The 27,727-nt window shown below is 41.2% G+C and overlaps 1 protein-coding gene across 1 annotated transcript in view; it reads left to right on the top strand.

The window, feature by feature from the left end:
* Positions 1 to 27,727, top strand: part of LOC116052195 (cadherin-23) — a 44,009-nt gene that overhangs the window by 9,056 nt on the left and 7,226 nt on the right. Inside the window, exons 7-29 of the mRNA XM_031302732.2 lie at positions 401 to 508; positions 597 to 710; positions 1,970 to 2,063; positions 2,164 to 2,279; positions 3,351 to 3,524; positions 3,616 to 3,744; positions 4,981 to 5,136; positions 5,817 to 5,997; positions 8,406 to 8,539; positions 8,714 to 9,664; positions 10,516 to 10,644; positions 11,094 to 11,249; positions 11,418 to 11,598; positions 11,684 to 11,817; positions 14,483 to 15,430; positions 17,804 to 17,929; positions 19,653 to 19,904; positions 19,986 to 20,084; positions 21,376 to 21,548; positions 21,979 to 22,130; positions 23,637 to 23,944; positions 25,378 to 25,488; positions 26,564 to 26,755. Of these exons, the coding sequence (XP_031158592.1) occupies positions 401 to 508; positions 597 to 710; positions 1,970 to 2,063; positions 2,164 to 2,279; positions 3,351 to 3,524; positions 3,616 to 3,744; positions 4,981 to 5,136; positions 5,817 to 5,997; positions 8,406 to 8,539; positions 8,714 to 9,664; positions 10,516 to 10,644; positions 11,094 to 11,249; positions 11,418 to 11,598; positions 11,684 to 11,817; positions 14,483 to 15,430; positions 17,804 to 17,929; positions 19,653 to 19,904; positions 19,986 to 20,084; positions 21,376 to 21,548; positions 21,979 to 22,130; positions 23,637 to 23,944; positions 25,378 to 25,488; positions 26,564 to 26,755 (5,118 nt within the window). The remainder of the gene's footprint in view (positions 1 to 400; positions 509 to 596; positions 711 to 1,969; positions 2,064 to 2,163; positions 2,280 to 3,350; positions 3,525 to 3,615; positions 3,745 to 4,980; positions 5,137 to 5,816; positions 5,998 to 8,405; positions 8,540 to 8,713; positions 9,665 to 10,515; positions 10,645 to 11,093; positions 11,250 to 11,417; positions 11,599 to 11,683; positions 11,818 to 14,482; positions 15,431 to 17,803; positions 17,930 to 19,652; positions 19,905 to 19,985; positions 20,085 to 21,375; positions 21,549 to 21,978; positions 22,131 to 23,636; positions 23,945 to 25,377; positions 25,489 to 26,563; positions 26,756 to 27,727) is intronic.

Below are 27,727 nucleotides of genomic sequence, written 5' to 3'. Positions count from 1 at the left end.
ATGATAAGTCAACTGTTAACCAATTTCATGCTTTGAATGTGAACTTTAACTTTAGCCACATGACGTTAGTACCTTGTTAGCATGATTTTGCTAGCCTTAGATTGGTTTCTTACGAGTAGCAAAAAAAGAATTCCCCATGTCCCTTAAGGGGCTCTGTAATTTTTATATAAACATACAGGAAAAGTAAACATGTACATAAACATTTACACTGCCAACATTATCATATACATGATTTCAAAAACAGATATCTTTCATTTGAGATTAAAACCTCTTCAGTCTCAAGATAATGGGAAAAATAAAACACAATGAAGAGTCACTGTTGCCGCTCTGGGCTTCCACAAGTGTTATGATAAGTAACAATTATCTGTGTGGATGTGTGATGGTAACTTTCTGTCATTAGGCACCAACGTCAGAGGACTTTATTGTGACCAACTCTGGGGCTTTTATTTTGAAGAGACGTTTGAACTACAATTTAGTGCAAACGTACATCTTCCTTGTGACGGCCAAGGTAAGTGAACACATCTGCTCATTCAGAAGGAATTAGAGCCATGATGAGATGAATACCTAAATGATCCGGCTGTCTGTGTTCGCTGCAGGATAACTTGGGATTAAATGACACAGCCACTGTGACCATCAACGTACTCGACTTCGATAACTTAAATCCGTATTTCAGCCACAATGTGTACCAGTCCTTTATTCCAGAGAATCAGGTGAGTCTCTTAAACTACATCCTGCAACATTTCTCTCACAGATAATGCCGTGTCTTTTTTTAAGCATCTATGTGCTAAAGAAATCTACACAGTGGCGAGGTTGTGGTGCATTTCTAAGACTTAATTAATTAATGAGTAAGTTGGACATCTCTCAGCTCTTACAATAGATGTATTTTTATGTATACTTTAGTGTTTTATTTGTTTTCTTAATCTTAAAGGTGCCGTAGGTAGGATTGCGAAGATCCAGGACTTCCTAAGCCCCTCCCCCCACAAGGGAGAATGAATGTGTGTGCATGAGCAGTGATTGACACGTAGTTAGACACCCCCCTTGGCCCTAATTGGTGCATCTGAACAAATCGCACTACAGGCTGTAGGCAAGGGGGTGAGCCTCTCTTCAACGCGTACCTCCTATGGTGCCATTTTGATGCTACCTAGCTCTCACCCGCCGTTAGCATTCCATTGACTGCCATTCATTTTGACATCACTTTGACAGCGAATAACTTTACATCTGAAGCGTTTAAAGACTTTATTTGTCCATTGTTTATTTCTAAAGAAACACGACAATGTATAAAAGGCTCCATTACCTTGTATCTCACATTATGGCTCCGTAGCAGACGTTTTTATAAAAACAGGCTAACGATTGGGTCATAACCACGAGACTTACTGTCGCATAGTAGAGGAATTACCGTATAGTACAGGAGAAGCTCGCAGGCAGTTTCGACTTCCATTAGCTGTTTAAGTTTAATTACTATTAACTAGCATTTTAGTGATCAATAATTAGGCTGTGCCTATGTTATCTCCTTACATATACCTACGCTCTCCGTCTCTGCTAGATTGGGAATGATTGAGATTTCTCTTGGCACAGCTACCAGAAGACTTCCAACTTTCAGACAGGTTGCTCACGTCACATCTACGTCTTCAAGCTCAGTTGGAGGCTGCTCAGTAACGCTCAGCCATCACCGGGAAAGAGCTTCTAATATCCTTCACTGGTCTCAGTCCAGAGCAATGGGATCTGTTGGTCCGTTTCTTTAACTGTCTATAGCTGTAGGTGGTGCCAGAGGAGCCATATTTTTTTTAAATGACCTGCTTCATGTAGTTCTACTCAAACATAGGGTCAGTTTCAGCAAATATGACAGAAAGTTAGTTTTATAAGTCTTACCTACTGCACCTTTAACCGGAGGAATTTTGGCTAGGAGTGATGCTTTTGAATTTTATTTACAGAATCAGAATATTAACCCCTGGTGTATTATAAATTTCAGGTTGGGCCTTTTCGGACCATTGAGCCAGAGGCGATAAAAGCTCAGGATGGAGACATCGGGATCGACGTGACTTTAACTTACAGCATCAGTGCAGGTAAATGACAAGAAAAAAAAACACTTTGAATTCAGCTCAGACTTCTGATAAAACATTTGGAAAAATCCTATAGCAATTAATATTGTCTTTGTTTGTGTAGTGTCTCCAGACAAGTATCGGGGAAACTTCGACATTGACTCCAGCAGTGGAGTTGTGACTGTGCTGACTGCTTTAGACAGAGAGGAGATGAGCAGCGTGATCTCTGTCAGCATCAAGGTACGTCACAGGCCGGTTTAATCCAACTCAGTTTACACAGCCCAATAACACAAAGCACAAATTTGCCTTTAGGAGATTTACAATCCGCACAGCATTCGACACCTTCTGTCCTTAGACCCTCGATTTAGATAAGAAAAAAACGCCCACAAAAGCCCTTTAACAGGAAAAATGAAAGAAACTTCAGGAAGAGCTACAAAGGAGAGATCTTTCTCCCTGAACAGACATGTCGTGCAAAATTCGGTCTTGTTTTTTGGTGACTGGCAGCCCCAAAAGCTCACTTGCAAGCAGCTAGGACCCTGGCTCAAAAACATAACAATTAAAGGTGCTGTAGATAGGACTGGGAAGATCCAGGACTTAGCCAAAAAATGTGAACATCAACAACTTCTCAGTCCCTCCCCCCTTTCTGCTAAAGCCCAAAACGGTCTCCTAAGCCCCTCCCCCCCACAAGGGAAAATGAATGCGTGTGCATGAGCAGTTATTGACACGTAGTTAGACACCCCCTCTGGCCTGATTGGTGCATCTGAACAGGGAGCGGTGGATTTTTGCAAATCGCACTACAGGCTGTAGGTGGAGCCAGAGGAGCCAGATTTTTTTTTAAATTACCTGCTTCATGTAGTTCTACTGGAACATAGACACAGAAAGTTAGTTTTAGAAGTCTTACCTACTGCTTCTTTAAGGATACCACCCACTCAAGGCTGTGTCAAAACTGAAAGCAAGCTAAAACACAGCAGTAGTAGTAGTAGTAGTAGTAGTAGTAGTAGTAATAAAATAGTATCTATAATAGCAGTCCCAGCATTGTAATTTCTTTTTAGCCATTTAATCAATCAATCAATCAAGCTTTATTTCATATAGCACATTTTAAAACATAACAAAATGCAATGCTGAACAGTGATTGAAAAACATTGGAAAAGAAAAAGGAATAATAAGAAATAAAATAAAAGACTTAGAATATGCAGTCACACAATACATCAACGCATGTGAACGAGTAAAAATATATATATTTTTATATGTTTATATATAGTATACAACAACTTCTAATCAGTGATTATCTGTAATGTTTTCTCGCTGCAGGCGGCCCAGACTGACGACAGTTTGAAGACGGCGGATGCTGTGGTGTCTGTCACTGTCGAGGACGTGAATGATAATCCTCCAGAGTTTGACCAGCCCGACTACTCTGTAACACTTCTGGAAAATTCTCCTGTTGATGCTGCTCTGTTCAAAGCCGTCGTCACCGACCTGGACCAGGTAGATTTTACTTGTAGCCACACTCAGAAATTAGGTAATAATTTATGTATTTTTAAAATGTAAATGTTCATCCATGATGCTCTTTCCTCAGGGAGGATTTGTGGGAGAGTTGCAGATCCTTCCAGAATCTTCTCCTTTCTCTATCGGCGCTGATGGGACGGTCAGAGTGAAGAACTCCACAGTTCTGGACAGAGAGACGACTGAAAGATTTACATTTCAGGTAAACTAGATTTCGGATTAAACGGGAGCCCCAAATGTTTTTGGTTACTTCTGAAGATATAAGTCTTTTCAAACACCTTTCAAAAACATAGTTTCAGACCTGCCAACCTTGAAAAACTTTGATGTCATTTTGGCTGGTTGGGCAATAGTATTGTGTATCATTTAGTTCACATGCTTACCAATCACTTCACCTGGTCCTAGGACGTAGTCATTAGTCATAGCCCAGGTTACTTATGATCTCTATAATAACCGTACCCTCCATAATGTTCCTACAGTAGCCTATAGTCTTATAATAGTCTCCACAATACTGTAATACTTTTATAGTATGTCCCAAAATACTAGACCTATAGTAGCCTATTTCTATAAGATAACTATAATATTGTTCCAAAATTGGCCTACTATACAATTCCTATAATTCTTTTTTCTTTCTTTTTCGTGATGGTTTGTACAGCCTAGGCTACAATGAAAAAGTCACGTTTAACAAATAAACACAAACAATATACAGGGTACCCCCAGGATCCTCCAACGTGCTTAAATTCAAGGCTTTTTAAGACCTTTTTAATCCATTTCAAATGAAATTCAATGCCAACTTCGTACCCATTCCGACAGAAGTATGAGGGGAAAATGTCAGATCTGTACACATTTTAAACCCTAGAAAATAATTATGTACAAGTAGGCTACTTGAATTAAATAAAATATTTTATTTAAATTATGAGTCATATTTAATACAATTTATTGGATCATAATATAATCCAATAAAATAAGATATATTATACTGCATAATGAGCACTTTTACTTTTGGTACTTATAGTATATAAGTATATTTTGATAATACTTTTGTGCTATTACTTAAAGAAGATGTAACTTTGAGATTAATAATAATCTAATCTAATCTAATGATAAGATTGTAACTCTAAAAAACTGTTTTTTCAACTTTTACTGCAATACATGATCTGAGTAAGTCTTCCACCTCTGTAAATCACCAACAACAGTCGTGCATGAATACCTGCAGCAGTGTTTAACACTGACAACACACAGCTAGTTAGTCGATACATTTACTGAAGGTTTTGGTCTTTTGATGGGATGTTTTGACCAGAAAATAAATATTGAATATCACCAGACATGTCCTGTTATCTTGCTACAACTATTTTTTAAACTGTGGGGAAACAGACTGTGTTGTATCTGGACCTGTATGCATTGTAACCTTAACCTTTGCTGTTCTTTTGTTGATTAAAAGATCAAAGCAACTGAGACGGATCCACCCAAAAATTTTGCAGAGGTGCAAGTCAGTGTAACTCTTCTGGATGAGAATGACAACAGTCCTGCATTCACCAGTAAGAAGTACGAGGGAAAAGTGTTTGCAAATCAAACAGTGGGAATGTCTCTGGTCCAGGTGAGTGATTAAAACCGTTCTGTTAAATATTTCTCAAGCATGTTCTGAATCTGATTTAAATCATGTAATCCATGTTGTCACCACATTTTTACAAGGTCCATATTTCCCCCCCAAGTGTTAAGCATGAGGCCAGTTACTGTGTCAATCCCTTAAATAACAGCAGCAACATATTTTGATTTTTATACATCTTAAGTTCTCCAAACTTATTTTTTACATAACTGAGAGGGGATCCTCTTTGAGTTGTAAATTATACTCTGTTAGAAATAGATTTACGTGACCAGATAGTAACATTTCTAAATTCACATTATCCTTAGAAATTGGTTCAGCTTGTTTTATTTTGATAAAAACACCCTTGTTTAGATTACAAAGGTGTCATCACTTGTAGCAGAAATTAAATGTGGAGTTCTTCAAGGTTCAATTTCAGGTCCCTTTCTTTTTCTTTGCAAAACATTTGGTGGGGTTACATCTGCCCTCCACTGCTATGCTGATAACACCCTTCTTTAACTAACCCTGAACCCTGTTTTCTACGACTTAACAAACTTAATGAGTCATGTCTTGTCTATGCTGGACTCATTATAGTTATACGATTATTTTAGTTTTTACTGTTGTCATTCTTTGGTTGTTATGTCATATTCATTTATTTAATGTTAAGATAGTGATGTGTGTAATTGAACTCAAAGGTTAAGGCAGAAGATCCAGATGCTGATAAGAACGGGCAGATCAAATACTCTATTGAGTTTGGCAACAATGACGGATACTTCTCAATCGAAGAAAACAGTGGAGACATCACGCTGGCTAAAATCATTCCCCTGGTGGAGAACAAGATATTGGCATTCCCTCTCTACATAACAGCCAGAGATGGTAGATCTGAGTATCCAGTACTTCTTAAATTTTGTCAGAAATTCAAGAATCACTTGTTCTGATTGTGATGATTCAGCCTATTATAGCAAAAGAGCTAATCAGCACTAAATCACATCTTTGTAATCAGGGCATGAAATTGGCACCCGCCCACCCGCCAAATGCGGGTAACTTTTCTGATTGGCGGGTGAAACTGTCAATCTACCTGCCACATTGGCGGGTAGCCAATGAGAATTGAGTGATTCAGATTCGTAACTATCGGTAAGCAGGGTACACGGTTGCTTACGGGCCTGGTCCAATCAGGGGCCCGCATCACTGGAAGACACTGATTGACAGCCGGGGCCCCCTATCGCATTTTCATTACTCACACAATCCCAGCATCCCACGTGCAGCCACTGACCAAGCGGGAGTGAGAACGGGTAAAGTTAATTTCCTAGTTTCTGATATGAAGACGAGTCGTGTGTGTGACTCGAACATCTCACATTTACCAACAAAACGTACAGCAAAAGACCGTGCAATGATAAGTTAAAGTCTAATAAGTACTTTATTAAACCGTATGAATGTGTGTCCAAGGCCAGGATAGGAAATTAACTAACAATGTAAAGATTAACAAGCCACTGACAATGACAGATATGTTCATATTGGATTCATCCAATAAATTATTTTGTGTCTTAAATCCACCAGCCTTTTTCATATTTTACCAACATTTGCAGCATCCTGAGCCTTTTTGGTAAGGTTCCTAGAAAATCTCAGCCCAGAGTAATTAATTAGCCTAATAGTAATAAGTATTATTCTCCCCAAAACAAGTTTCCTTTTATTTATTTTTTTATTTTTAAGAACTATACAAAAAACATTCATGTGTTATGGTGCGCATTCACCAGTGTTTTGTTGTTGTTGTGGTGCACGTAGGCTACTCCTGATTTTGTCAGTCATCTCATCTCTTATATGCAGTGGCATAACGAGCCAACACCGGCCCCTATTCAGGATTATCAAGGCGGGCCCCCCTACTACAGCACGTGATGACGGCGCAATGTTCACGAGTAGGCTACCATGAATAGGACAGGATAGGATCATAGAGTCACAGCAATTCCTGTTTTTCACCTTTATGACGCAAAAAAAAAACTGGCTGGTAAAAAGTCCCTGTGGCAGGTGGATTTAAACATTCACCTGCCACAGTGGCTGGTGGTCAAAAAAGTTAACTTCATGCCCTGTTTGTAATCAACAATAATGATTATTTGGCACTAAGCATGAATCCTTCTGTAAATATCAATATCTTTCAAATACCAATGTCTTTTACATTAGGTTCTGTATCTGATATTTTCGTTAGTCTGCTCTCTGTGGGCTGAAACTGTCAACTACTGCACTTCGGTCAGTCACGTCAAGCTTTAGCAGTATCAAATACTTTGTGGTCATAAAATTCTTATTACACCCTTACACAGATTGGTGTTCACGGACACAAACCTTTATTTGCTCCAACTCTCTACCGTTGAATCTTTCAAAAAGGCTCTTTACATTTACATTTCTCAGCCTTGGACATTATGTTGTACTACCCATTAACACAGGCTTTACATAAAACTCAGGGTTAATAACTCGAGAACCCTCACTGCAAGTGATTTGTTGAGATTTGATTGAATGACAAGTCTAAGTTCTTTGTAGAGCACAGTTTCATGGAGCAGAAATTCAATGCTATACAGAATGATAAAACACACGCTATAATATTAAAGCTAAGAGAACTCTAAAGGCCTCAGTATGCTTCAGGGGAAGTGGTTCTCGTATAATTGAACAGCGCCTGAGAAACTCTTTTCCAGTGATTGAATGGGGGAAGAGCTGTATCCGACAATTTATGTAACTTTCCAAAACAGACAATCCAACAATTACACCAATTTACACAGTGATTGTTCAGGTGTGTGAAGGTGTGCAAATATGAATTATTTTTCACACTATTACTACTCATTGTTATAATCGACCAAATGCAGTTCTTGGAGGGAAATCTCATGGCAATGGGACGCAGCCATAGAACAGAAAGCCTTTATTGTCATTGGACAGAATATAATGAATTTATGAGCCTTACTCCTGATCAGTGCAAAAAAACCCCACAAATATCACAAAGAAAAAATTCACAAAGACAAAAGAACTTCAAACATTTTAAAAGAAATCCAATTTTGCACTGGAATAAGAGTTTGTATTGCACTAGAATAAATAATTTGGAGCAGGTATAAACATTTGGACTTTAGACGAGACGTACAAACTAGTTAGTTTGAAGCCTGCTGAGGCCTTGGTACAGTACCTGTACCAGACCTATACATAACTGCAGCTACATAATTGTGATGAAGTAGGGGATGTCAACTTACTTTGTCAACAGACTTATCACACGTATGTCATTATGATATTCTTCTCCACCTCTTCTCTAGGGGGAACCATATCCCGCTCCTCCTCAGCACTGGTTAACGTTAGTGCTCCTGGTGACTCTAAACCTCAGTTTTTACACAAAGTTTACCGTGGCACCGTGGAAGAAGAGCACGAAACAGGAGTTGTCATTCTTAGGGTAAGTTTTTACTTAAGTTGTCCATATCAAAATGTCTGAGATGTTTTTATTAACCACCTATTTATCTAACATCCAAAGTCAATTTGTATTAGGTACTCACAGAAAATGGGATAATCAACTTCTGATTCTCCATAAATTCACAGTTCATGCTCCTTCTCATCTTTATGTGTTCAGGTGGCCTTCATAGCGGTAGCTACTGAGATTCCTGTGACTCTCCGAGTTGATACACAAGCTGACAAGTTCGCCATCTCCTCCAGTGGTGAATTCACCACTAAAGTGAAGCTGGACTACGATGAGGCTCCACACAACTACTCTGTGACGATCTCCATCTCTGACGGAGTCAACAGTGACAGTGCAGTTGTGGAGGTTCAGGTCACCGACGTCAATGACAACAGTCCTGTTTTTACCTCTGATTCTGTCACAACATCAGTCCCAGAGGACGCAGAGGTAGGATCCAATGTGACTGTTGTTCCCGCTACAGACAAAGACAGCAGCTTCAACAAGGAGATCAGATACTCTCTGAGAGGAGGAGAGGGGAAGTTCTCTGTGGACCCTGTGTCTGGGAGGGTGAGTGTGACTGGAGCACTTGATAGGGAAACTAAGGCAGAGTACAGCCTGCTGATGGTGGCTGAAGATCAGGGTCGTCCAGCCAGGTCGGCCACAGCCTCCCTGCTGGTCCGAGTGTCGGACATCAACGATAACGCCCCCAAGTTCTCAAATGCTGAGTATCAGGGTGAAGTCTTGGAGACAGTGGCAGTGGGTACAAGCTTGCTCACATTATCAGCTGTAGACCCCGATGAAGGAGCAAATGGGAGCGTTACTTACAGTATTTTGAGCCAGAGTCCCTCATCAGACTCTCCTGTTTTTGAGTTGGACTCTTCCAGCGGGACTCTGCAGCTGGCCCAGCCTCTGGACTACAGCGAGGTGAAGGTGTACAGCCTCGTGGTTCAGGCCTCCGATGGAGGAACTCCCTCTCTGGTTGGGAACGGCTCTGTGGTGGTGAAGGTGAAGGACGTGAACAACAACCCGCCTGAGTTCAGTAAGGAGAGCTACGACGTGGCCGTCTCTGAGAACCTGGCCAGCGGCGCGTCCATCCTGACCCTGGAGGTCACTGACCGGGATGAGGTGAGTTGCATGCAGCCTGCAGATCACCTGTGTCTTCTCTGGTAAATTACACTTTGATAACCATCGTTGATTTGATTTGTTTAAACAAACACTCCTCAAACTATGTTATCCTGAGAAGCAGCTAAATAAGGTCTTGCGAATAATAAATCTCAGTAGCAAAAGCAGCCAGAAAAAATCTAAGGTAGGCGGTCGGGTGAATGATTTGCCTGACAAAGCTTGGGACCACTGAAGGCTGTGGTTTGTGGCACATCTGCTATAGTCAATTTTTTCAATTTAATTTAGTTTGTGATTAAATACCTACAGAACTAGTGCCATTCCCAACAGTCTCAGCTGTGCAGTAGTGCTAATGAGCAAGTGTTAGCATGCTAACATGGTAAACAAAGATTGAAAACATTGTAAATATTACACCTGCCTAGCATCCGCATGTTAGCATTGTGATTGTGAGCATGTTGACATCAGCATTTAGCTCAAGGGACTACATCGCAGGAGCACAACCTCACAGAGCTGCTAGCATGGCTAACGTTAACTGCTTTTTGCAACTTCTATCAAGGATTCCCGCGTCCACTGGCGGGACACATAAAGTACGTCACTTGCTCCTGATTGTTTACCGTAAAACTAAACAAAAGAACCCCCCTTCCCAACAAGAAATCAGCCAACATGAACACAATGTCAGACTGATAATCAAACAGACAGAAATTGCCATTTTGTTTCACTTAATATGTCCAAACTTCCTCTAATGGGCTTTCTAAATCAAAAATATGTTCCTCTAACACAGTAATAATCTCTGACCCTAACCTGAATGCTATACTACACAAGATTTCTTATTCCATCATTTCATTAATCTCCATCAGGGAGGATTTGTGGGAACACTGCGGGTCCTTCCAGAATCTGCTCCTTTCTCCATCAGCTCTGATGGGACGATCAGAGTGAGGAACTCCACAGCTCTGGACAGAGAGGCGACTGCGACGATCATGTTTCAGGTGATGTAGAATCTGAGACAGATTAATTTATTTTAAAGGTAAAATCCACCTTAAAATAGGGGTCGGCTTAAAGCAACTGTGCATGTTACTCCCTTACTGAGATGGTTTACACTTGCTAATCCGCCCAATGTATTGTGTCTCATTTAAAACCATTTAATGGGGCCTTTAAGGAGAAGCTGGATCAAATATTTTCACTACAGAAGGTATTGACATGCATGCAACCACCTACTATGCCGAAAGAATAGGAAGAAGCAAGCTACTTACTAGCTTTTTTCAGAACGTTTTAATGTATAAAACCTTCATCAGTGGGAAGATTTAGCTCAGTTGTCATGGAGGTGGATCTTTTGACATGCAATGCTCAGGTGTTTTCAGTTATAGCACTTATAGGACTTTGTGTCTAAACAGACCTGATATCATCCTGAGACATTATTCTCTTGTCCGTCATAAAGGTTGAAGCCAAGGAGACAAACCCACCCAGCCATAGTGCCACGGCAACTGTAAATGTAACTCTTCTGGATGAGAACGACAACAGCCCTAAATTCACCAGCAGCCAGTATGGGAGCAAAATTTTCACCAACCAAACAGAGGGGATGTTTCTCCTGAAGGTGAGGAATCTGTACAGTACCGTTTATTGTAGCGCGCACAGAGATTCATACCTAGATTTTTTATTTATTTTTAATAGTAACCAATCCGAACTGCCAACATAAACCCCGACTAAAATGTTCTGAGAGATCTGTAGTTTTATATTTTCTGCTCTTTCATATAATTCAAAGGTTGAGGCAGAAGATCCAGACGCCGGTGTCAACGGACAGATCAAATACTCCATCGACTTTGGGAATCAAAACGATTACTTCTCCATTGATGAAAACACCGGAGCAATCACTCTGACGAAAATGATTCCACTGGAAGCACATCAAACCTTAGAGTTCCTATTGTTCATTGCAGCCAGAGATGGTAAATGTGAACAGTATTTTTTTTTTCACATATTGATCAATCATTTTATTGATCAAGTAATGCTGATATTATTCTTCTCCTCTAGGAGGCATAGTGTCTCGCTCCGCTTCAGCACAGGTGGAGATTCTTGCTGTCGGCGATACAAAACCACAATTCACACAGAGCACCTACAGTGGCATTATAGAAGAAGAGAGCGACCCTGGAACAGTGATCCTCAAGGTGAGCTTCTCTTCTTACATTCTTCTAACTTTTGCTGCAGGTGATGGTTAAGAGACAGTTCAAAACGACACCAATGGCGTTTTTCCATTACATGGTACCTGCTCGACTCGCCTCTAATCTACTTTTTTGTTTTTCCATGATGATAAAAAGTCCCTGGTACCTGCTAACAGGTACTTTTTTAGTATCACCTGCGTCAAGGTTCCAAGCGAGCTGAGGCGATACCAAAAGGTGACGTGAAAACCTGCAGACTACTGATTGGTCGGAGAGAATCGTCACTAATTACTGCGTCATCATTGCTAGCGACAGACAGGGGTTTCCTGAACAAACCCTCAATTTTTAAATAGTTTAGCCAGCGTGTTTTTGCTGCCTCCAGCTTCTTTTGAAACTAAATGTGCCTTCTGGCAAACAGCCACATGCCGAGAGTCACAAAAAACCTTCGACGTTCTGTGTGTGCGTCGCGTTAGGTCACGGCAGTTTCCTATCCTTCAAGGTGATTTGATTCATTGCATTCAGGTTTGTGTGCTGCATGAAGGGATAACAAAGAGATAACAATACAATTAGACAGTGGTCAATCAACACATAAATTAAACAAATTATACAAATGAACAAAGGAGATGTGAGTTTACTACTCACAACTGCACAGGCTTTAAAAGATAATTCGAACAAACAATCTTTCCACGTGGCTCATGGCACATGTCTGGCAAACAAAGGAATCCAGTCAGCAGTGCACAGGTTAGCAAAGTGACAGTAAATCATGACAAGGCATAAAAACTAGTGCTGTCAAACGATTCAAATATTTAATCGTGATTAATCGCATTAACGTCATAGTTAACTCGCAATTAATCGCAATTAATCGCACATTTTTATCTATTCTAAATGTCCCTTGATTTCTTTTTGTCCCATTATTTTTTCTCATTTTAATGCTCTTATCAACATGGGAAAGTGGATCGGCTTGCTTTGTGCAAATGTTTTTTTATTGAAAACAACATTGGCATACTGTAGAGTTCAATTTCACACTAACATTCACACTTGGAGCAAATAATCTCTCACACAATGTTACACTGTCCATCAATAAAAGGGTGAAAAAAATACGACTGCTTTTGTCTTCTCCAACGCCTGCTGTACCTTAGCCTTCTCCGTTTTGTGCAATTTCTGTACATGGCTTGTAATGGCGGCTCTCGAAGGCAATTTGTAGGTCCAGTCGTTGGATGCGATGCAAATGATATCAGCTAGACCCTCGTCCTCCACAACGTTAACAGGCCTACATGCAGTATCCACCCATTTAGCTATGGCTGCAGTAAGTTTGTTCTTAGTTGTGGTATCCATGTGCTTCTGTCTGAAGTCATCCGTTGTCGCCTGGCTTTGACGAGGGGGCGGAGAATTGGCATCAGCTGTGTGCTTGGCCATCAAGTGGTATTTCAGACTGGACGTGCTACGATGATAGCTCAGTTCACAACGACTAAACACACACAGATCACTTTGGTCTTGTCAATGGAACCATTTGGCAACTTTTTAAAAGTAAACTTTCCATTCAGAATCTTATTGGCATCCATTTCGGCGTCTCACGCTCGCCATCCACTCAAAACATAATGTTAGCCTACTGCTCTTTGGCCGGCTCGTAAGCCCAAACAAGTGTGTGCGGTGTGCCTGTTGTTATGTTTCCGGTCTAGCTAGATCCGGTGTGGTGTTGTAGTTTTTCTAACGTTACTAGTTGTTGCAACAGCATGTGAAAAAAACTACAAAGTTTGCTAGGCCAAAAAGAACGTTAATCTCGCGATAAAAAAATTGACGCTGTTAAAATGGGTTTGCGTTAACGCCGTTAATAACGCGTTTAACTGACAGCACTAATAAAAACACAATCGAAATGATAGAGTGACTCACGTTAACTTATGAAGACCCACACAGGATGCATTGGAGTGCCGGCAGAGAGCGCAAAGGATGAGCCAAAGGATTCACAAACAATTTATAGTCACCAGGTGAGGTGGGCGTGGTCAGGTGGCAGGTGGCAAAAGTATCCTCCTGTTTCCCACTGGTAGATTCAACACATTCATTCCCGAAGTGAATTGAAAGAGCGAAAATGGAATGTAAAGGAAATGGAAGGAGTCTTTTCAAAATGTGTTCAAGAGTAGAGTAGAAATAGAAAAGAGGCTTATCCTCTGGGATGAATGAATGTTCTCTGTAGATTTCATGGCAATCTGCCTTTTTAGATGCTCCTTTTTTCTGAGGTACAAGTGAAAATGTCACTTTGGTCGCCTTTGGAGATTTTTGCAGAAAATGCAATACAAATGGATGCGTTAGTTTTAGAGATACCTTGTTATGACTATTTACTGACAGTGAATATGGGAAACCAAATTTCATGGCAATCTTGCCTTTGGATATCTCTCTCTGGACCAAAGTGTTCAACGGACTAGGGGTTTATTGCATCCACTCTTGTTTTTGCATTGACTTTAAATGCAATTGCGCTGCCGATAAATTACACTCGGTGCTCAGCCTGAACACACCTTTAGTCTCTTTAGCTAATGGCTAAATCGAGCATCGAGAGTTTTCAGCTTCTCAATTTTTATTGTGGATCTACCTATTTAATTAGGATAAATCCGAAGCATCTCTGTTGAGGTTATAGGGCTGTTGAACTTTGTTGTTTGATTTTTTTTATGTGTTTATTCAGGTTGACGTCCTTGCAACAGGAGACATTCCTGTGACTCTCCGAGTTGATACACAAGCTGACAAGTTCGCCATCTCCTCCAGTGGTGAATTCACCACTAAAGTGAAGCTGGACTACGATGAGGCTCCACACAACTACTCTGTGACGATCTCCATCTCTGACGGAGTCAACAGTGACAGTGCAGTTGTGGAGGTTCAGGTCACCGACGTCAATGACAACAGTCCTGTTTTTACCTCTGATTCTGTCACAAAATCAGTCCCAGAGGACGCAGAGGTAGGATCCAATGTGACTGTTGTTCCCGCTACAGACAAAGACAGCAGCTTCAACAAGGAGATCAGATACTCTCTGAGAGGAGGAGAGGGGAAGTTCTCTGTGGACCCTGTGTCTGGGATGGTGAGTGTGACTGGAGCACTTGATAGGGAAACTAAGGCAGAGTACAGCCTGCTGATGGTGGCTGAAGATCAGGGTCGTCCAGCCAGGTCGGCCACAGCCTCCCTGCTGGTCCGAGTGTCGGACATCAACGATAACGCCCCCAAGTTCTCAAATGCTGAGTATCAGGGTGAAGTCTTGGAGACGGCGTCAGTGGGTGCAAGCTTGCTCACATTATCAGCTGTAGACCCTGATGAAGGAGCAAATGGTAGCGTTACTTACAGTATTTTGAGCCAGAGTCCCTCATCAGACTCTCCTGTTTTTGAGTTGGACTCTTCCAGCGGGACTCTGCAGCTGGCCCAGCCTCTGGACTACAGCGAGGTGAAGGTGTACAGCCTCGTGGTTCAGGCCTCCGATGGAGGAACTCCCTCTCTGGTTGGGAACGGCTCTGTGGTGGTGAAGGTGAAGGACGAGAACAACAACCCACCTGAGTTCAGTAAGGAGAGCTACGACGTGGCCGTCTCTGAGAACCTGGCCAGCGGCGCGTCCATCCTGACCCTGGAGGTCAATGACCGGGATGAGGTGAGTAAAACCGCCGGAAAAATGTTTGGTTCTTAGCTCCATTAAATCAGACTCTTTGTGTGCAGTTCCTACATGTACTTTGAAATGCATACTGTGTTAACAATCAGGACATCTTGCTACCAGTTTGCTACCACAGTGATTTTCTAACCGTAGCAGCTGAGTCAACAATTGAATTAACTAAAAAACACCTGCTGTATAATGCTCTGAATTATTTTTATTAATAGAAAACATAAAATAACATACATATTTTGGCATTCTCTAAATCCTGTCTGAATTTTAAGTGAGTCAGACTCATTACAGGTGTCATGTTGCGTTTAGAGAGGAATGCCAGTTTACATTACATTAAATGTCATTTAGCTGACACATTTATCCAAAGTGACTAGCAATTAAGTTTAGCTGCGATCAGCAGATCTATAGACCAAATCAACATGACGTCGCGTTAACACAAAAATCACTTCCGGGAAGACCAATGGCCGTTGAATTGAATTGCGGAGATATGTTAAATCTGCCAACTTGTTTATATCAGTTGTCTTTTTCAGCCGTAACTGTAACATTTAAAGATACATAGTTAAGCACGGAGGTCCGACCTATCTATCGTCTCTGCAATGTTTATTTTCTGTCCTGTGTTGCTTTGCTAGCTTTTGATGATCTAATCTAATCTTTATCTAGCGTTAGGAACAGCAACATGCCTCGCCGGTTGGACTGACTGCTAGATTAGGTGGTGTCATTGTCTTTAGTCTGTGGCCAACAGTTAAAGGTCCCATGGCATGACATGTTCACTTTATGAGGTTTTTTAACATTAATATGCGTTCCCCCAGCCTGCCTATGGTCCCCCAGTGGCTAGAAATGGTGATCGGTGTAAACCGAGCCCTGGGTATCCTGCTCTGCCTTTGAGAAAATGAAAGCTCAGATGGGCCGATCTGGAATCTTCCCTTTATGATGTCATAAGGGGAAAGGTTACCTCCCCTTTCTCTTCTTTGCCCGCCCAGAGAATTTGGCCCACCCATGAGAGAGAGAGAGACATCACGGCTTTCAAATGAGCAAAGTGGCAGTTGGTCAAGGCCACACCCCCATCCTCCACCTTGCCCCTCCCTCTCTCCTCCTCAATAGCTAGAGACACAGAAATGGCACATACTCAGGAAAGCTCATTGTGGGACTGGCTCTAGTGGCTGTAATTCTACACCAAGGCTGAATTTCGGGAAAGAGACTTCAGATACAGTATTAGGGGACCACTAAGGCCTATATAAAAGAGACTTCAGATACAGTATTAGGAGACCACTAAGGTCTATATAAAAGAGACTTCAGATACAGTATTAGGGGACCACTAAGGTCTATATAAAAGAGACTTCAGATACAGTATTAGGGGACAACTAAGGTCTATATAAAAGAGACTTCAGATACAGTATTAGGGGACCACTAAGGTCTATATAAAGAGACTTCAGATACAGTATTAGGGGACCACTAAGGTCTATATAAAGAGACTTCAGATACAGTATTAGGGGACCACTGAGGTCTATATAAAAGAGACTTCAGATACAGTATTAGGGGACCACTGAGGTCTATATAAAAGCATCCAAAGAGCACCATGTCATGGGACCTTTAAAGTAGCTCACCAAGCTAACGATAGTTAGCATCAAACTTGCATTTTAAATGAATAAGATCAGAGTATATACAGTTGTGCCTTGCCACCATTTGCTTGGCGACTCCACAGCGCATCACAGTGCACTTGGAGCATTTTCACACAAACACAGGGTGCCTTTAATCTTAGCTGTCACTAATTTAATTTATGTCCTATTTTTACTGGACTAGAACAACATGTTGACCTTTAATATGAGGAATTTACTTCTCCTGTCCCTGTGCTGCACATTCAGAAGAGATCTAAAGTACAGTACATGTTTAATCAATTAAACCAAATCCCATCATTATTCAAATTAAACTAAAATGTAATATGTATTATTTTCTTTGCAGCCTTCTTAACTGTCAACCCCACACTGTAAAAATGAGTTAATTTGTAATAAAAAACATTCTAAAAATGAATAAACCAACACTAGTTTAAATTATATTCTCTTGACTGAACAATAAAAAAAAACATGATTTATAAAAATCCAGTAATATTTGTATCAGTTTGTTTACGTCACAGATTTGGCAGATTTATATTGAAATAAAACAACAGATGAGATGAACTTTAATGTCCTTACAGTTTGGACCTTGGCCCCGCTGCTTTACAATCTTAGTAATGTGTTAATCTGTCTTCGTCGTTTCTCGGATCACACAGTATGTTACATCTGAGAAGTTCCTCCTTTTACAGCGCTGATGATTAAACTCTGAACATGAAGTTAGTGGAGGTATTTAACACATTATCTTCTACTGCAGGGTGGATTCTCCAGTGGTTACTTCCTTTATACCAATGACACATTTGACATCAACAAACTAGGAGTGGTCTCACTGAGGAAGGACGTCACCTTGGACAGAGAGACAAAGGACAGATACATGTTACAGGTACAACATGGTGACATTTTCTATCTCCTGGTCTATTCCTGTTTCAAGAAAAATGTTAAATGCGCCCAGTCCTCTCAGAGAAACACACAGCAGTTTATTTGTTGCATATTTTGACGGTGATGGCCTTTACAATAATAGTTTATTCAGTGTGCCAATGGGCAAAATGGCTATTATGCGTCATACTTATTAATAATTGTGTGAATGCTGCTTAAGCTTTTTTCTCTCTTTTTTTTACATTGAAAACGGAGCAATCTTCAAATCCTCGTCACGCTTCTTCCACTTTGAAATTCTTCTCCTCCTACATACTTTCATCTACAAACGTCATTTAACTTTAGGCCGTTAACTAAACCCTCCAGCTATGACAGTGTGATTCAGCTTTTTGATATGTTTTACAGTTTTTGTGTTATAACTGTTTAAGTTTAGTGCTTCTTTCAGGCTCTTTCTGCGTTTATAATGTTGGTATATTGTGTGACTATGCTATGACTGTTTGTCAACCCTTATTTGGTGGATCAGTGGTTAGCACTGTTCCAACTAGCACAAGCAAGTAGGCACTGCAGACTCTCAACCTTGGTTCTATTCCCAGTATGGGCTGGTCCTTATTGTGTGGAGTTTGCATGTTATCCAGACTTTCTTTGACATATTATACTATGACTTTTTTATCACTTTATTTGACATACTATAGTATGACTTTTTTCACTTTTTTCGACATACTATACTATGACTTTTTATTGACTTTTTTCGACATACTACACAATGACTTTTTGACTTTTTTCGACATACTATACTATGACTTTTTGACTTTTTTCAACATACTATACTATGGCTTTTTTATGACTTTTCAACATACTATACTATGACTTTTTCATGGATTTGTTTTGACATACTATACTATGACTTTTTTATGACTTTTCGACATACTATACAATTACTTTTTAATGACTTTTTTCGACATACTATACTATGACTTTTTATTGACTTTTTAATGGCTTTTTTCAACATGCTATACTATGATTTTTTTCGACATGCTATACAACAACTTTTTAATCACTTTTTCTACTATTCAGTTTCATGATGGCTCGGTGGTTAGAAATGCTGCAAATAGCACCAACAAGTACGCACTGCAGACTCTGACCCTTGGGTCGATTCCCAGTCAGGGCTTGAAGTTTTTGTGTGGAATTTGCATGTTCTTACAGACTTTTTTGACATACTACACTATGACTTTTTATCACTTTATCACTGACTTTTTGGGATAAACTATACTGTTTTTTCACTTTTTTTCGACATACTATACTATTACTTTTTAATGGCTTTTTTGACATGCTATACTATTACTTTTCCTTTTTTTAACTTAAAATATGCCACTTTTGTTTAATACATTATTGGTATTTCAGCTAATTTCATACTAATTAAAACAATTCCCACTTTTCCAACTATTCTCACTACGTCACCTTCTTCTTACGCAGTTATGCCAGCAATCCAGTTTAGCTTTAGCAATTCAGCTTTTCAGCTTTTATAAGCATTTTCTGCAGCAAATGCATTTTCTAGTTAAAAACACTTTTTTCAGTCTTATTTCATGCTTGTGTTGTTTAATACAACTCTGTAAGAAAGGTTTTGGACAGCTAAAGACCCTGTGCAGGAGCTGACTTTTCTATTTTATGAAACAAAAATAACTCTATATGAAGATCACAGCTGCGTTCATGACATTCTGTGTGTCTGTGTTCAGGTGGTGGCGGTGGATCAGCCCATTGACAGTCTGCGATCCACAGCTCAGCTCAACATCACCGTCCTGGACTACAACGACAACGCCCCACAGTTCCCGAGGATCCCGGACCCGCTACTAATCCCTGAGGGCGTGTACTCGGAGGACAGTCCAGGAGAAGTTTTCACCATCGTGCCCACAGACGCAGACCTCGGGCCCAACGGAGAGGTCACCCTCTCCCTCCTCTCCCCCCACCCACTCTTCAGATTCAAAGAGGTGAGGCCAAAAGAGCGGACTGTGGAAACCTGAAATGTGAATATATTTGCTCGGGCTGTGAGATGATATGTTGTGTTGCAGGATGGGAAGTTGCTGGCTGTCGGCTCTCTGGATCGGGAGAGCAGGGAAACGTATGAGCTGCTTGTGAAGGCCTCGGATAAAGGCAGCCCTCCAAGAGAGGTAAGAGACACCTGCAGAGAAGATGGAGAGGGACCCTGAAATACACCACAGTCAAATATGTTGACATTTTCACATAATTATGCGTAGTTAATATTGTTTCTATTTCTTGGACTGTTTCAGGAAGGTCACGGGTAAGTGACAATACAATATTTTATTAAAGGTGCTCTAAGCGATGTTGGGTGACGGCACTTCTTGTTGACATTCAAAGTAGTTTCAAACAAAACGAGGCTAGGTCGCCCCTCCCTCCTCCTCATCCCGTCCCCTCCCCCTCCCTTCAGTGCTTCCGCGCACTAACCCCCCAACCCCCACCCCAAAATCCTTCTTTTCAGTTATTGACTGGAACACTGTTTGTTATATTTTGTGGTGCAGGTTGGACAGTTTGTTTTTGTTGCCGTTTGTGGAGCCTGGGCTGTCTACAGAGACCGCGTTTTTTTACAGTGTGTTCAGGGGACAGGCAGCTAGCGGATAGTGAGGAGATGTTTTTTTACAGTGTGTTCAGGGGACAGGCAGCTAGCGGATAGTGAGGAGATGTTTTTTTACAGTGTGTTCAGGGGACAGGCAGCTAGCAGATAGTGAGGAGATATTTCTTACAGTGTGTTCAGGGGACAGGCAGCTAGAAGATAGTGAGGAGATGTTTTTTACAGTGTGTTCAGGGGACAGGCAGCTAGCAGATAGTGAGGAGATGTTTTTTTACAGTGTGTTCAGGGGACAGGCAGCTAGCAGATAGTGAGGAGATGTTTGCTGTATGTTACAAAAAAATGTTGTAGCCTAAAAAACGCGTCACATCACTTAGAGCACCTTTAATGACTACACCTAATTTGGTTTAGCAAAGTCATTTTTTTCTTTTCAGACAACTCTGTTAGTGAAATTAAAGTGTGACACCAGATATAAAACAAAAGCCAGAGCCTAGATTGTATTTAATTGCTGTGAGCTTTAAATTCACCACTTCTAAGCAGAAGGCAGCACTCTGACATGCAAAAAAAAATTAAAAAAAATAAATGACTGCTCGACTTGAAGAATCTTAGTCGACTGAGACGTCACCTGATAATTTGAATATTGGACTTGCAGAGGGCAGCCCAAAAAAGGTTAATAACTCCCAAATTTAGAAAAGTTTTGTGCATAAACCTGAAAAAAAACCCACACATTTTGAAACGACAGAGAAAGATTAGTAAGAAGAGATAGTAGGGTTTAAGTCCATGTGAGGCAATAACAAGTTAACCAACATCATAAAGAAGAGGATAAATAGTAATTCAAATTGTGATTAATTATACAAAACACTCCTGTGCACCAGAACGTCACCAGCATCAGAGTGAGTCTCATCGACGTCAATGACAACAGACCTGAGTTCAGCTCCAGCAGCTACGTCAGCAGCATCCTTCTGAAAGACGCCGCGGAGGGGAAGCTGCTGCTGACGCTGTCCGCCAGCGACGGAGACGCCGGGAACAACTCGCTCATCACCTACAGGTCAGCAGCTGACTGGCATTACACTTACACTAAACATAGACTCGCATTGCCAGACCTTCCTCTGGCTAGTCCACACAGCATTCCTGCATGGGAGAAAACCGTGCTCTGGTTTATTGGCATTTCTTTAAACCAATCACAATCATCTTGGGCGGTGCTAAGCGCTGGACGGAGCAACGGTGCCTCTGCAAAAAGAAGGAACTTGTTTTGGTGGAACATTCAGTGTACGTTCAAAAGTTTTTTTTTTTAAACGGAACAAGTAGATTTAAGATAAACATTTAAAGAAGTGAGACAAACTTATGGCTACATTTATATTTAGTTCAAATGTATTTTTTGAAGGATGTTTTATGTTCCAGTTGATTGTGCAGTTGCCCGCTAAATTATGGGTATAATCTCCTTTTAAAGATGATTATTCTGTTCTCTGCTGTTGTAGTTTCTCTGCAGGAAGTTCTCCATATTTGGCCTTAAACAGCGAGAGCGGAGACGTGACGTTGACCTCTGACCTCGCTGATGTCACAGAGGACACCACAGTGGTGCTGACGGCCATGGCCAAAGACCACGGCCAGCCTCCTCTCAACTCCACAGGTCGGTCTGACAGATACTTTTCTCAAAGGAGACCTATTATGCTTTTCTGTATTTTCCGTCATATCTATAATGTCACAAGCCGAGGCTTCAAAAAATTAGGCAAACGTATTTAAAAGAAATCCCTGTGAGCAAAAACCTCAGATTTCCCACTGTTCTGAACGCTCCGGTTTCTGCAGTTTTTTCTACTCTCTGCTCCATGTCATGTGATACCGAGACGGGTTTCTACGTATGGGCATCAGCTCTAGACTAGAGCTTAGATCGGCTCAAAAAATCAAGCCCGAACCTGCCCGAGCCCGAGCACGTTGCGTCCGAGCCCGGCCCGGCCCGACACATTAACTGTAATTATGAGCCCGAGCCCGATTTAAACCCGCCAATTTTTTAATACGTGGGCCGCTGATGTTTAGAATAATGCAACAAGGACGAAGCCTGTAAACTGCGCTGTTTGTTTAGAATGGAACGGATCGCCAAGTGGATCCGAATGAAGAAACAATGATGAACAACATATTGTTGTCACTGCCCACGACTTGTTTAAACTGCTTCCATACCTCCGACTTTCTTCCACACTTGCTCAAAGGTAATTCTCCTGTTTTTCTTTTTTTCTTTACATCTTCAAGCTCCCGGTGTGATGCGTGCGAGAGGAGGAGACTCCGCGCATGACACGTGCTGCATTTTGTAACTGCAGCCTAACTTTTGTACACATTTGTTACTTTTTATATATATATATATATATATATATATAAAAAGTAACAAATGTGACCCGACCCGAGTTCCGGTCGGGCTAGGGTCGGGCTCGGGCTCGGGCCGAGAATCTAAACTCTACTCTAGACAGGCACGCAACTGCAGTGTTTATGTTACACACCCTGTCACATGTAGCTACATGCTAACGCCAGGGAAAGCTATAATCTTGGCTGCCAATGTTGTTAATTTCTCTTCGATTTCGGAGTCACATTGCTGCTGGAACATGTTGAGTAATAAATTTGGTTTAGAAGCCTTTATTGGTGATTTTACACAGTATAAAGTCCTGCTATATACTTCAAAATCAGTGACGAAAGAGCACAAATGCATGGACCCGGAAACGCTGACCAATCAAAGCAGACTGGGCCTTTTTCGGGCGGGGTGAATACAGGTGCAGCAGCCATTGGCAACATGAGATAAATAAAGTGTTTTTTGAACATTAAAGCATGTAAACATGTTCTAGACATGTTAGTTGACATTATTATTCAGTCAACTAATAAGCAAAATACCAGTGCAACAGTGCAAATATACTGTTTGCGTGCTTTAAATGTGCTCCTGCGAGAGTTGTGTTGAATGTTTTGGATGTAAAGCGCTTTGAGCTGCACTCTGTGTATGAAAGGCGCTATACAAATAAAGCTATGTTATGTTATGTTATGTTATGTTATGTTAGAAACACACAATACAAGAATGAACCTGAAAATGGTCAAAGTAAAAATACTCCATTACAAGTGCATTCAAAATGTTATATTTGATATTATGTGTGTGTTGCAGCTCGGGTCGTGGTGAATCTGCGGGTGGTCAGCCTGTCGGAGGGCGTGGCCTTCCGGAGCTCCTCCTACAACTTCAGCGTCCCTGAGAACCAGCCGGAGGGGGCGGCGGTGGGGACCGTCTGGGCCTCCGCAGGAAGTGACCTTTATGACGTCGCCTACACACTAAATACACACGCCGACCTGTTCTCCGTCGACGCCAGCGGAGCCGTCCGGACCAGAGCACAGCTGGACAAAGAAGAGCAGGAGTGGTACATCCTGGATGTGGAGGCCGTGGACACGAGGACCCCCCCTACGTCAGCCACTGCAATGGTACGACCTGGTTTTGAACTTGTGTTTATCCTATAGACATGTTTACGAGCTGAATATTTCAGGTGTTTAATTATTCAAGAAACAATAACCGCTGGGGCTGCACGATATATGTATGTGTATATATATATATATATATATACAGATATTAAAGTGTACTCAGTTCTGCTGCTTTCAGGATTCTGCTAAAATGCAAAACATTGCCTGTGTATTTTAAAACAAATGAAAGGTAATCATTTCCATTATTTGATTATTTTTGGGGCATGCAGGAAATCATCACAGGTCGGATTTGAACCCTGGACCTCTGCGTCAAGGCATAAACCTCTCAGCATATGTGCACCTGCTCTACCCACTGAGCCAACCTGGCCACCAACATTCTTTCATTCAACAAATTGAACACTGAATTTAATATTAAAGGCACCACTAAAAAAAGTGACAGTACATGTAAAGTGCTGTTTTCGCAATGTGTATATTGCGCCAATTGATATCGCGATGACGATAAAAAAAATATATACATATATATATATTATTGTGCAGCCCCAGTAACCGCTATATACTTCTTCGTTGCCTGGGCAGAAAGTGTCCAGACTCCCTGAAAAGTTGTTAGGAGAAACTTTCTAAACTGTGTTAAACACTGAATGAGATTTTCCCTGCAGGTTCCTTTTTCTACTTTGGCTCTCTTTCTGGAACATTTGTCTTAGGCCGGTTACACACTGGCTGCGTTGGCGTGAGCGTGGCGTGAGTGTGGCGTGAGCGTGGCGTTTCTGTTGCGTGTCCAGGGGCGTCGGACTGGGGGGAAAAGGGGGACAGAGTACCCAGGGCCCTCATGTGAGGAGGGCTCTAAAAGATGCTAGAATGAATAGCTGTGGATGCGGGGAGGGGCCCATAGAAAATGCCTTTCTACAGGGCCCAGAATTTTGTGCTACGCCGCTGTGTCAGTTGCGTGGCGGCTGCGTGGCGTTTTCTACGTCTTTGCACACCAGAAACGTGTCTAACGCGGCGCTGCTGCTGCTGCTAGCCTTGTCTGTACACGTGTATGTTTCCCATAAACATAAACATAAATATATACCGATTTGATTACGGCAAAGACAACGTCGGCAGTATTGACGGCAAAATAGGCTCCAGAATATTTCGTTCTGTATTGACAGGTGCAATATTTGAAAATCAATAATTATTTATTATTATTTTTTTAAATGACATTTATATCTGCATTTATGTCAAAACCTAGAGACTTTCAAACATCAAAATGTCATTTATTATGTATTCGTGTCAAAATGACATATAAACATCTTTTCGTATTGTATTTTGCCTGGAAACGTCTTCAACACACTTGCCTGTCACGTGAAAAATAGGCGTCGGTCCTATTTTTTTAGCATGCACGCGTTTTCAATTTGAATGCACAGAAAGTATTGTGACCTGTTTCTCTTCTCTCTCAGGTCAGAGTCCAGGTGGAGGACGTGAACGAATCTCCACAGTTTCCCTCTCAGGTTTATAAAGCATCTGTGTTCAGCATCGCCCCGTACAAAACCTCCGTTATCCACGTCAAGGTAAACACACACACACACACTAACTGTAATAAAACATTAGATGGGAACCCAGGCTACTTTTACCTCCACTGGGTCGTATGATGGCCCAATCACTGTCGCAGTAATAAACAGGCTTGTTGTGTACTTTGAACTGAAAGCCGCCAGGCTGTTCACTCTGATGGTACCAGAGTGATATCCACAGTGGCATTCATTGATTTTTTTTAACCCTCGTGTTGTCTTCCTGTCGATCTGCAACTTTTTGTTTTGCTGAGTCAAAGTTTTAAATGAAAAACCTTTATCAACGTTTTCGTCGTCTTTTTCGACACGTTTGTGGCTTTCCCCGATGTTTTTGTCACTTTTTTCTTACATTTTCGGAACTTTTTTTTTTACATTTTTGTCACTTTCTTTGACGTTTGTCACTTTTTCTGAGCCTTGTGAAGTTCTTGTGTTTTTCACAAATTTTAATTATTTTTTTTTTTTTCACATTTGTCACTTTTTTGTAACTTTTTTAACATTTGTGTCACTTTTTTCAACGTTCTTTTATAAATTTTCTTTTTTTTTTCAAATGCTATAAAATTGACTAAAACACTCAAATTCAATGAAAGTAGCAAAGTGATTATTTATTTAACTTGTGAAGAGCGTTGTATGGAACCATCCATGTTATCTTTTTGGACAATTTGTTTGAAAGAAAACCCAAACTTCTGATATAGAAATTTTTTGAAAATGGGTCAAATTTGACCCGAGGACAACAGGAGGGTTAATGCATTTATTATTATTATTATGTCCAATGACAAGCAAAGAAAACAGGCTCCGCCCTCCTACAACCACGATGGCTGCACCTGATTGGACGAACGCCTGCCAACATGGCAGGCATTTGTTTTGTCATGAAGTGTGTCCACCTTTATATTTTTCCTTATGTATGTAATTTCTCCCCTTTTATATGTTCTATATGGAATTATTAAAAAGTGTAAAGTTCATGGTAAATAAACAGAAATAAGACCAAAAGTCTAGAAGTCCTACTGCTGTCTGTCAGAGTACTCAGTAATCTAGATTGATTAATGTACTGTTATCTTGTCATCTGCGTGAACCCCCGCAGGCTTCAGACCCTGACGTGGGAGAGGGGGGTCAGCTGGTCTACAGTCTGTCAGCAGACAGCGGTTACTTTGACGTGGAGCCGTCCTCCGGTCTGCTGTACGTGGTGTCGGCGCTGGGTCTGGCTGAGCAGACGGCTGCTGTGGAGGTGAAGGCCACGGACCCCAGAGGGCTTCAGGCTACAACCAGAGTGGAGGTGGGTGTGGAGGACTGGATGAAGTGGTTCACACAGTGGGAGAAAATGTGTGGTGCCCTTGAGCAAGGCCCTTAACCTCCAACCGCTCCAGTGGAGCTGCTCAGTGGCCAGCAGATCAGACTGTGGTTGTACTGGGCAGCTTCCAGGTATGAATGTGGAACTGTGTGAATGTGATCAGGGCGTTCCTGCAAAAAGAGAGGCTTCCTCTCAGTGAACCTTCCCTGAATAAATAAAGGTTAAATAAAAGAATAAGAAATTAGCATCTTTTAGAAACACTGCAAAAAAGCAAAATCTTACCAAGTATGTATGTCTAATTTCTAGTCAAGATATCTAATAACACCTAGTCTATATCCACGACGTTCCACTTCCGGGATTGCTCTGTTGCTGACGGAAATTCACTAATTTCGGCCGGATGTCCGTTACCTTCCTCTTTCTTTGTGTTGGCGTTCTAACCTCGTGTGGATTTGTGAGGACTATGGTTAACTGCTCCTCAGATCTCTGCAGGGTAAATCCAGACAGCTAGCTAGACTATCTGTCCAATCTTCTGTTGCACGACTAAAATTACTTTTGAACGTACTTTGAACTGCGTGGCGCGAGAGAGTTGATTGCGATATATGATCTCAACGCTAGATGGGAGAAATTACCACACATTGGACCATTGGATATTTCTGGGGTAAGAAAAAAATGAAAGACCCTCCACTGCTCTCCCAAAAACTTCAACCTCTCCTAATAATTCCCTTGCAGTCGCAAAGAAAGCTGTAAAAACGGTAAATGACGGATTTTGAAGTCCTTTCATCAACTGTGTTAAATGTATTGTTACATTCTTCCTGCTTCCTGTATATTCTCTGCTGCTCAATATGCCCGGGCATTTCCATATTCTCAGATCTGTATATCGTCTCTGGCGTGTCCAAAACCGTTGTTTTTCAGAAAATGGAAAAAACGGCCAACTTAAAAACATTTTATTGTGCTATT

Source organism: Sander lucioperca, chromosome 4 (assembly GCF_008315115.2).
Source record: "Sander lucioperca isolate FBNREF2018 chromosome 4, SLUC_FBN_1.2, whole genome shotgun sequence".
In the NCBI taxonomy this organism is placed as follows: domain Eukaryota; kingdom Metazoa; phylum Chordata; class Actinopteri; order Perciformes; family Percidae; genus Sander; species Sander lucioperca.
This window is presented reverse-complemented; position numbering and strand designations above follow the sequence as displayed.